Raw genomic sequence first — 11,846 nt, forward strand, 5'->3', positions numbered from 1 at the left:
GCCCTTTCCTATTCTTTGGTAAAACATAATTCTGTTGTTCAACACTGAACTTAACAGGTTTTACTGAGCACCTTCTCTGTGCCAAGCACTTTGCCCGGCATGGGGTGAGCCCTGGACACAACGGTCTTGTACCAAAGTGTTTACGTGGATAATGAGAAGGAACACTTCATCATTTTCTCTCTCTCTTGTGATGCGACTCTACAATTTATAGAATATATTAACATTCTTTATAAGTCTGAGGAGGATAGGAAAGTGAAGTTCAATGCAGAATAAATAGCCCAGCTCTGCAATATTAAAAAATTATCTCCAGATTTACTGTGCTGTGGGAAAGCCGTGGTAAAGGGGCAGTAAATGTTACTTACTTAGCACTCTTCCTGTTTAAGTGCTTCTCACACATCCAGAGTAATGCCGGCGCAGGCCCAGGAGGAATCATGCTGACGTCTCTGGGTGGGGACTCCAGAATGAGGATGGGGAAGACAAGGGTGGTCAGTGGATATAGGCAGTGTAGTTCCGTGACTTACTTGAGACAATCCCTAAGATAAGTTCCCAGGCTAGGCCTAAAATGATCATTCTCTTCCTCTCAAATCGATTTTTGTTGTAAATAAATAAATAATAAAAAACACCACAGTGTAGGTATCTTTGCTGCAGACATCCTAGTTCATTGTGTGTGTGAGAGAGAGAAAGCATGGCCATTGCAGTTCCCTTCCTTTCATGCTAAGGCTTTAAAGAGAAGGAGATGAAGACTTGAAATGCACAGCTGACTCCAGAGTAGCTACAGGTGTCATTCTTCAAACACAGCCACTGTCTGAAGACTCACATGCAGGGAGTGGCTGGGGTGACTGCCGTTTACTCACTGTGTGACCTTAAACAAGCGTTGCACCCTCTCTGAGCATCTGCTTTTTCATCTGTAAAATTACAGACGCTATATCTGTCTTGCTGAGGTGGTGTGAGCAGAGGTGATACTCAAAAGGTTTGACAGCTTGTAAGTCATGGATAATGACTCATCAGAAGGGACTGGGGCCTTAGCACTAGAACTGGGTCAAAATTCCACAGCTGTACCATGTGTCGACCCCTTGGGTGCTGAACCAAGAAAGGTCCAGGGAGTCCTAAAAAAGAAGCAGGGTGAACAGGGGGACAGTAGGGAAAGGGGCAATCAAGTGTCTTGGGGCAACAGTTATTTTCCAGTGTCTGTAGAATTGTTTGAAGAGTTTAATAATCCCTATTGCTATCCTGTGCATACCAGCTAAGTAGCCTGGGTTTGAGGATTGAATTAACTCATCCATTAAAGTGCTTAGCATCTGGCCTCACAGAGCGACGTAGGCACTCAGAAAATGCAGTTTACTTCTTTTTTCTCCTTCTCTATAACCGTCATCCCCCAAGACTAGAATTCCCAGGGCATGAGGTGGCTGTGACATAACAGAAAGCAAAGACTACAGGAGTCAACAGACCTGAGCTGGGTAATGATCATCACACCTTAGGCAAGTCCCTTTCTCTCATGGAGTCTCAGCCTCTCACCTGAATAAAAGGAGCGAATCTGACTGAGGTTAGTGGTTCTAAACCTTAGCCATACGTAGAATCACCTGGGAGCTTTAAAATATACCAAAGTCTCCGTGCCACCCACAGAGAGTCTAGTTTAAGTGTCTCGATAAAGCCTGGACATTGGGATTTGTAAAAGTCCCCTGGGTGATTCTAATGTATGACAAAAATTGAGAACCTCTGGACTAAATGATCTCTAAGCTTCAATCTGGCTCAATATATTCAATTAGCTTCTGATTCTACACATCCTTAAAGCCTGTCTGAACACTGCATTCGTGTAGTTCACTCTTAATGATCTGCAGCAATAGAAGACCTAAGAACTCATAAATAAGAGATCTTTAGTACTTATCCCATAGTTATACCTTCTGTTACATTATCACCACCAAAGCTTATTTGAGTATGTATTTGGAACTTTTTTTGTTTTGCTTTGTTGACATTTTGCTAATGCACACAATTTCAGGCCAAAATTAACATGGTGATTTATAGTGATTCTAACATCTCTGAGGAATGACCAAGGGAGAGAAAAATTAAGTTACTATGTGTAATTGGCCTGAGAACATTGTCTTCTCTTAGCTAAACTCCTCTTGGTAACTCCTGCTATTGCTGATAACAGGGCTTTTCAGGGCTTCTTAACAAAATTAAATAGACATGCATGTGCCTGGTGGATAGCTTTAGCATAAAATTGTGAGAAATTAATAAAATAAGGTAAGCTGGTCTCTAATGGTATTAAGTTCAATCTGTGTTGTTTTCTCAGGTGACTTTAACAAACTGATAACCAGCAGGGTTATGGGAGACAAAGGCAGGGCTGGCCAGTTTCAGAGGCACCTCTGCCATCAGCTGTCTCAGTGCAGAGACCCTGCACACAGCAAGTGCTGCTTCCTGTCTGTTCTTTTATGCAGCAATTAACACATCAGAGAATATGAAATGGCAGCCTGAGAAACACGAAGAACCTCAGAAGACCAGACTTTAACAGGCCTAGAAAGGAACGTCATTTAGTTTTTTCCTTTCAAAGATGAGGAAACTGAGCCCAGGGAACTGAAGTGACTTTGTCGATGTTACAGAGCCGGTTACCTGGCAGAGCTTGAACTTGAACCAATCTCACCCAGCACAGAGCCGAGGGCTCTCTCCTGTGTGTCACAGCAAACCACATGAAAGCCAGGACTGCAGTCAGCTGTGAGAAAACTCCCGCTACAATGACTTCAACAAGAAAGACAGTCATTTTAATGTAATCAGATCAAGGGTGGGTGTCTGGGGCTGCCTGTGTGATCAGTAATCCCATTAGGGACCCAGCTTCTCCTCCATTTCTGTTCTACCAAACTCAGCAAGGTCCCTGGAGCCCAACTACCTGGATTCAGATCCTGCCTTTGTCACTTGGTAACTATGGAATCTTGGACACATTACTTCACCTTTCTATGCCTCTGTTTTCTTATCTTTAAATAATAATTGATATGAGATTTAAATGAGTTTATCTGCAGAAAGTACTTAGAAACATACAGCTTAAAAATAAGGGCTAATTTATGTCAACTTTCTTATTGTCACAGTTATGGTTTCTGCTGTGCCAAGATAGTTTCAGTACCATTTTCTGCTTGCCAGACAGAAAAAAGGGGAGAGAGTTGTTTCATTGCCAGACTTAGTCTTTTCACTCAGAAAATGAACACCATCACCGGGGACCTCAGCTTGCATATCTTTAGCCAGAACTGAGCCACATGTCCATCCCTACCTTAAAAATAGTACAGAAGATCATATGCTTTAGATTAAACATATTGCCATCCTAAACAGAACAGTGGGCTTCTTAGTAAGTAAAAAGGGTGAATGGATATTAAGGAGGCAATTCTCCAGTGATCTCAGAACTATTCAGCTTCACCCCCGAAAGCTGTATGATCTTGGGCATATTGCAAACTCCACTGACCCTCAGTTTTCCTAACTATAATTTGAGATAAGGATCACTGACCTACCTAACTTAAGAGTGGATGTGAAGATTAAATAACCAATGTATCTTAAGGCACTTTATCAGCTCCAGAGTGATCTGTAAATATTTTATTATTCAGCCACTTCAAGTAGTAAGAGTTCAATCTTTGACCCCCAAACATTCCCAGTGATGCAGATAGGAAATGATGGTGTGTACCATAAATAGGCATGAGAATGGATTTAACTCATTCATTGCACAGTGGGAGAAAAAGAAAGGTGTTCCAAGATGCCAAATTCCACCTGAACTCCCTCCTGAAACCAGATGTCTTCCTGTGGCCTACCCAGGGGGAAATCTTGTCCTCTAAGAATGGGGGATCTAGCCAACACTGTAAGCAGAGGTGCCATGAAAAACGTATCTTTATCTCTTCTTGCAAGACTCATTAGATAAAGACTTATTCTACATCCCCTAAAGGCAAAGAAAATAGCCTTATGCTCATTGGAAAGAGTGAGAAAAAGATTTTCATATCCTGACATAGTCAAAATGATTATCGAGTGATGTTATGTGATATATGTAAATATATCAATCAACAAGTCTATGAACATTTTTATGTGCACTTGTTTTATACTATGTGTGAGTGTGAGTATACACCGTATATGTAACTATGGGGTCCACTGTGCTAATATATATGTGCGTATGTGTGCATAAGAACATGCAATTCTATGATCAAATTATTTTCTGGCACTATTAAATCCAGTCCTTAATATTTCTGTGTCAGAACTCTGCTGCTCAGAGATAAACTGTGTTGCTTGACTAGGACGTAATGACTTCCCTGTCACTAGAGGAATTCAAGCAGCATCATAATGTCCACTTGGTGGAGCTGTGGTAGAAGAAATTCAAGTTTCAGAGGCTGGAAGGGGGTGAGGAGTAGGGGAAGAACTAGATGAAATGACCCCTTAAAGAGAACTTGGAATTTTGTGAGCATAAGTGAATAACATATCGTCTCTCTTTATCATAGTTATAAATCTAATCTTCAGTCTTCTCAATTCAACTAGATGTGGGTGTAGAAATAAATTTACATTATATGATATTTATATTCTGTTTTATATATTTTTTGAGCTAATTGGTGAAAATCAAATCCCACCTTCTCTGAACTGAAAGGGACAGTAGAGATCCATTTAACCTAATGCAATCCTTTTACAGATTGAAGCCACATTGGTGGAAAGAGACATAATCAAGGTCATTCAGCTAGACAACGTCAGAGAATTTTCCATTCCTTCTTTCAAAAACACATTCCAAAATAAAAATTCGTTATGAGAGCTAGTGTCAGTATCTACAGGACTAGCTCTGAAAGATATCCCAGATAAATGAATAAGCCCAGTGAGTAGGTTCATAAAAAGATAAAATCAGAAGGAATTTTTTTAAGTGTTAGATCTTTCAAAAAACAGAAATTAGTTGTCTTGAAAAGTTGGGCATTCCTCTTCACTACAGCTACTCAATCTGAAGGTAGACTTAGCAGAGGTTATTCCAAAGAAGACTCCTAGAGTGACTGAGAATATTAGCGAAGATGATACTAGCTACTATGACACGGAAACTATAAAATCTCAGTATCCTACCAAAATAGCAATTTATTTCCCATTCATGAAATCCCTTCAGAGGCAGGGGTTGAGATGCTTTGCTACATGCAGTCATTTAGGAACCTAGCGTGAGGGAGACTTAACCATCCTGTGACTTCCAAGGTCACCTGGGCATCATCATCCCAGCAAGAGAAGAGAAGAGGGCGACAGAAGATGTTTTCATGGGCCAAGCCTGGAAGTGATGTATATCACATCCTCCTATAGTCTATAGGCCAGGACTCAATCACAAGGCCACGGTCAACTGCAAAGAAGGCTGGGAAATTTAGTCTAGCTCTTGGTGACCAAGAGAAAAATTGAAAGAGTTTAATAAACATCTAGCCAATCTCTACCACAGTGAGTGTGGTCTACATGACCTTTAAGGTCCCTTTCACTCTTTTATGTATTTTTCATCTGTCTTCATTTCATTTTGTATATATGTTTTTTCTGTCTAATCTTCCAGTTCACTAATTCTCTTCAGTTCTAATCTGCTATTAAATACATACACGTTTTTCTTTCTTTTCTGCATTTTAAAGTTCTAGAATTTCCATTTGGTTTATTTAGAAGAGTTTTTAATTTTCTGCTGAAATTATTAGTATTACCTTTTATTTCCCTGACTGCATTAAGCATAGCAGTTTTAAAAGTTACTATATCACAGCTCCTTTATCTGGAACCCCCAGAGGTCTGTTTCTTCTGTGTATTGTTTCTACTGGTTTTCACTCCTGTCTCCTCTCCTTTTATGCCTCGTTACTTTTTTTCCTGAACGCTGGTCAGCGTATATTAAGAATACTGCATTTAATTTAAACCTAGAGTAATGTATTTTTCTTCAGAAAATATGTACATTGGCTTCTGGCAGATTTATTAATGTCACCAGCTATCCTAGATCAATCCAATTTGAGATTAAGATGTCTTAAAGCTAGAATTCATTCTCCTGGAGGGCGAATGTGTTTCTGATTCACCTTTATGCCTAATGTATATACTTTTAACATCTCAGCTGGAATTAAAGGGGTTTATCACAATGTTACCACCTAGATTGAGGAGTTTGAGTCCATTTGGGGGACCTACTAGCTCTATGCATCTGTGGAAAGTTCCATTTACAATTTCTCAGCTTCTTATATTGCAGTTCCATAACCCACAGACACGTGTTGTGAAAAAACTACCCCAAATAGCAGGCTTATTTCTCCAGATTTCCTTACTTACCTGAATCTTAGACCTTTAATTTTTCAAATGACTTGGAAGCTTCACTTCCTTCAAACTGTATTGTTTGTTTTGGTTCAGCTTTTTTAGTTATTCTTAATAGAATGGTTACCAATTACTATATCTACTACTGTCTGTCTATGTATCTGTACTGAACCACACTTTTTTTCATTAACAATACACTTTGACCATTTTTCCATATTAATATGTGTATATCAACCTCATTATTTTTTATGATATCAGCCTATTGCATTATGTAAACGAATGCTGCTTTACTTAGCTAGTTCCCTATTGATGGACGTTTAGGTTGTTCACATTGGTTTATAGCAAACATTGTTGTTCATTTGTGTGACAATATCTTTTAGATAAATTCTAAAAGTTAAATTGCTACATATTACCAAATTGTCTTCCAAAAAATTGTACCAGTTTACATTTCAGCCAACAATAGGCAAGAATGTCTGTCTCCCCATGGGCTTACTACCACTAGATTACATTATTTAGTTGATTTTGTAATCAACTCTTAACTGTGCTTCGAGATTTTACTCTTTCCCTTACAGTCTAAATTCGCATTATGAACACATACATCTATAAATCATAAAATCTTATCAGGTCACTTTCATCTTTAAAAAATAAACTTTTTTTTTTTTTTTTTTTTTTTTTTTTTGCCTCCCCACAGCCAAAGAATTGTGTTTGTGCAGACTAACACTTCCTCTATCCTCTGCTACCTCGCAGCCCCATCTCTTGTACAACTCTAATTATACCCCATGGACTGGCCATATTCAATTTTTTCTAAATATACTACACTTTTCCACAGCTTGGCACCTTTGCATATTCCCCTCCTTTTTCCTGGAATGCCCTTCCATCTTTTACCTATATAAGAAGGAATCAACTTCAGCATCCAGCTCACAGGTTACATATTAATTCTTTTGAGAAACATTTTCCTACAAACCTCCCCTCCCCGCCCGCAGGATGAACAGTCAATTATTCCTTCCTTTACCTACTGTTCTTTATAGCAATAGTCTCTTACAGCACTTAAAACACTGCCTTAGATACTTGTAAGTTTGCCTCCCCACCATTAAATTATGAGCTGATTGTGGGAAAGACCCACACCTTATTCACATTCCCCATCCTTCTGCCCAGAAGAATATCTGACATAGAGACAGCACTCAGAAAATAAGTTTTCAGAGCATATATTTCAGTGCATGTCACTCCTGCAAAATACTCTCAATGCAAGTGTTTTCACAGCAACCTCCAAGTCCCCAGGACTGGGAATTCTTTGAGCCAATCTGTTGGACCTAGATTTAGCATTCAAATCTCAGTCTGGGCATACTAAAACCCAAGAGGGAAACAATAGAAGTCTGAGTTATTAGATGGAATTTATACTTTGGACACAGTCTTCTCTTCAATACCTAAAGCCATTTGTGTCCCTGACTGTACGACTTCAGCAAAAATCAGAAGTTGCTGGGAATTTAGACCCTCAGGCTCTACACACAAAGTGTACATTTTCACAGGCCTGATTCTACAACTCCCATGGAAATATGCAAATGTTTTGAACCTGGTGTGACCTCTGGTCTGGGACCTGCCATGTGTTTACTCTTTGCATAGTCCCTCTTGAAATATACACTTATTTTTTTAGACAGATTTTTGACAGGCAGAGTTCTTACCTTGTTGATGATAAATATGAGAGAAGAAAAGCACAAGTGATTTATTTGCTTTAGGAAAATGAATCTGTATGCTTACCAAGGAATATTTTATCACCCCAAGGAGAGAACATTTTCAGCCTATTTCAACGCTGTGTAGTGCAGGGAGGCTCTAACGACACCAGTGATGATTGTAATCTGTGACTCATCTTTGCCCCTAAGGGACTCTGATTTGCTATACCCCAGTGGCTAGTCCATTTGGTACCTAGCATGATTGGATTCTATTCCTGACTAGATGTTCCCGTCTAAACAGCAAAGACAACATCCATCTCCTCAGCTGTCTAGAGACATGATAATGACTGTGGTAAATACGGTTTTAGTATTAGTCATTTGGATTCAGTGCAGCTCTCAGAATCAGAGGAGCCCGAGGTGGCAGAGGATTTAAAGGCCTTCACAGTTCTTGAATTTTCTCTACAACATCCCCACCAAGTGGCCACACCACCTTTCCTGGAGTGTCTTCCATGATAGGCAGCTCATTGTCTCCCCCCGCCTCCCCCCGCCATGTAATTTAGGAAGTTCTTCTCTTATATGGGTTCAAAAGAAACTTCTTAACTATTTCTATACATGGACCCTAGGAGGAAACATAATCTTCCTTGGGTTTTTTGTTCTGGTTTTGCTCCTTCCATATGAGAACCCTCCAAATACTTGAAGAGACTTCTTTTATATGAATCAGTCATTCTCCTGCCCAAATTTCCATTCTTTTTCAATTCCCCTCAAAGACTGTAGCTTTCAATCTTCACCATATTGTTCACTCACTATGTTGAGGGTGTCCAGATTTTCTGCATTACCCCAGCTTTTGTCAAAGGGCCCATTGGATGGATTCCTTGATGAATGTGCAAGAACCAGGAATCCAGAGAGGCAAGGAGCAGATCCTTTCATCCTCACTTCCTAAAATACCCTTTAGTAACAAATCCTCTCCCTTCATACACAGAGATTTCCAACACTCCATGGTCTCCATCTCCTCTTCACTGGGGCTCCACCTCATTGTGACCTTGCACAGACTGCTTAAATATCTGTTCTTCTAGGGAGGCTTTCTCTGTGGGTTTCTATAAGCTCTTGCCTATCACAAGAGAATTGTGTGCCTATGAAATAAAAAACTTCAACAGGCATGGATGATGGAAATATTGGTATTTGCGTGTCATTGGATCCAGATTTAACTCCTGATTCTGCACCTGCTTGCTATGTATTCTTAGAAAAACTACTTTGTCTCTCTGAGCCACGGATTTTTTATCCGTAAAGTGGAGGCAATTCCAATTATCATGATGGCTTATTACAAATTTGTGATAATATACGTATAGAACTTAGCACAATTCCTGGAAAATAGCAGATGCTTAATAAATAGTAGATTAAATTATTTAAAGATTGTTCTTCACCTTGTAACTCAGTTCCAATTCTAGATCTCTCGCAAGAGAAATGAAATCTTAGAAAAGCCATTTGACTCTCTTATTGTCATTTCTAAAATTGGATAACAATTGGACCTATATTCCAAGGTTGTTTAATTAACTGGAATAACATACTAAAGAAGACCTCACAATTCATTAAATATTATAGATGTTCTTTAAGAAGTGAAAATTCAAGAGGAAGGGCTATTTAATTCAGCTTTATATTCCCACCACACTGTCTGGCACACAGGAAATACTACTTTCTGTAATATTTCCAACTCAAAGTGTTAGTGACCTCCCCTCTTTCCTTGTCAGCACACAGACATGACAAGGATGCACTGTGCTACTCTAGGGTGACAGTGGCCTGTGGAGGTGGAAGTGGGCAGAATTTTCAGAGTACTCTCTCCATCACCAGGTCCTGCCACAAGGAGGTCCCAGCCCAGCAGGGAGACAAGATGTCAACAGCTGATTGCGTTACAGTGTTTGGATGAAGACATGTGTTGGGGATAGTGGCATAAAAACAGACATTGTCAACTCGTGGAGGAATGTCAACTCATGTGGAACGAGGGGGTGATCAAAGAAAGCATGACACAGAGTTTTTAAAAACTCTGGATTTGGCTTAAAAACTTAGGAGGTGGCTAAGAAGATCAACTGAGGAGGGACATTCCTTAAAAAAGAAGAGAGCATTTGCAAAGCATGGAGTTGCAAGACATAGCAGTCTTCATTCTGGGAAGAGCAAATAACTTCATAAGACTAAAATGTAGGATAACATCAGGCAACAGAAGCTCGTGGGGTCAGACATGAAGGGACTGCAAGTCTCTGTTAGGGAATTTGGATTTTATCCTGTAAGAAGTGTAGCAGCACAATTCATAATTGCAAAGATGTGGAAACAACCCAAATGCCCATCAATCCACAAATGGATTAGTAAACTGTAGTATATGTATACCATGGAGTATTACTCAGCTATAAGAAATAACGGTGATACGACATGTCTTTGGTTCTCCTGGAGAGAGTTGGAACCCATTATATCAAGTGATGTATCCAAAGAATGGATAAACAAGCATTACATGTACTCACCAGAAAGTTGGTTTCCCTGACCATCACCTAAATGCACATCGGGGAAGGGTACCAATTAGATATCAGATTGAGATTTTTTTTTTAATTAAAAAGTTTTATTTAATGAATCAAATCATGACATAATCTTGATATTTAACTGTCTTATTATTTTCTCATATTACCTAGAGGTGACAATATTCCATTGACTACTGAGGATAAATTCAGTAATGCTTCATTTACCCTCAGCAACTGTTCCAAAGCTCAGCTCTTCTCAAACACACAGAGCCAAACCCATCTTCTTCTCTGTCCAAGAAGTCTTTGCTTCCCAGTATTGATGGAAATGATTTCTATCAGTGGATTCTTCCTAATCTTTGGCAAATCCAATGGTGCTCCCCCCAACCGCTTTCCATTATCCTTTTTCTGACCCAGCAGTCTCACAGAGTGACCTTTAATTGTTTCCTCCACAACTTCTACCACACAATCTATCTGTTGAACCCCGATGATACTCAGTCCTCTGAGGTAGTCCTGCCAAGGCTGGGCTTGAGGAACGCATCCAGCCAGCACAACTTTCTTGTTCTCCTCTTGAGCTTTTTTAATTGAGTTTCTAAAGTGGTCTTCAGCTGGGTTTTTTACAGTGCAACTGTTCAGGAGGCACAAATCTGCATCTGATGCATTTTCTGTAATTTTATAGCCATAAGCAGCTAGCTGTCCAGCCATATATTCTCCATCTGAATTATTATGAGAACAACCCCATGTTCGTATCCAAATTTTCTGTATGCCTGGAATTGTGCTATCACTCGGGGGTCTGTTCTCCTCTTGCAAATAGTTTTGGGTATTTCGCCTTCGTACCTTTGGAACAACATGCTTTCTTGCAAAATGCCTCTCTTGTGGCTTTGAATCTTCCTGTGACACGATATCTTCTATGTCATCCAGCAGTGTATCACAGGATGCAGAAGGCATCTTCTCGGAAACTGCAGACTTTAGATGGAGCGTGCCCTTTTTTTTTTGGGGGGGGTGTATGCCTACATGATGAGTGCGTTGCGCACCGTCTGGGGAATGGTCATGCTTGAGGGTGCAGACTCGGGGAGGTGGGGGGTGGGGGGAGGGGATGGAGGTATGACTACATGGTGAGTGCCAGGCGAACTGTCTGGAGAATGGACACGCCTGAGGCTCTGACTCAGGGGGATGGGCAGGACATGGACAATGTATATAACCTGAACTTATGTACCCCCATGATGAGCTGAAATAAAAACAACAACAACAACAAAAAAAAAACATTTCAGCTATACAAAAGTAAAAAAGAAAAAAAGAAAAAAAAAGAAGTGGGTTGCTACTGAAGGTCTTTGGTCAAAAGTGAACTTATCTAATTAGAGTTTCAGAAATACTTTGCCAGTGACTCTGTGTAGGATGAATCGAAGCAGGGGGAAAACTGATCACCAGAGGACCTCAATTAGGA

General features: G+C 39.9%; 1 protein-coding gene across 1 annotated transcript; it reads right to left on the bottom strand.

Moving 5' to 3' along the window:
• Positions 1–10,651: 10,651 nt before the first annotated feature.
• LOC123642006 (threonylcarbamoyladenosine tRNA methylthiotransferase-like) lies at positions 10,652–11,372 on the bottom strand. The gene has a single exon (XM_045556937.1). It carries the CDS (start codon positions 11,348–11,350, stop codon positions 10,652–10,654), a length of 699 nt encoding a protein of 232 aa, XP_045412893.1. The 5' UTR covers positions 11,351–11,372.
• Between the last annotated feature and the right edge of the window lie 474 nt (positions 11,373–11,846).

This window comes from Lemur catta, chromosome 7 (assembly GCF_020740605.2).
Source record: "Lemur catta isolate mLemCat1 chromosome 7, mLemCat1.pri, whole genome shotgun sequence".
Taxonomy (NCBI): Eukaryota; Metazoa; Chordata; class Mammalia; order Primates; family Lemuridae; genus Lemur; species Lemur catta.

Bases quoted from the DNA above. Each gene is read 5' to 3' on its own strand.
- LOC123642006 (XM_045556937.1), bottom strand. From the start codon at position 11,350: ATGCCTTCTGCATCCTGTGATACACTGCTGGATGACATAGAAGATATC.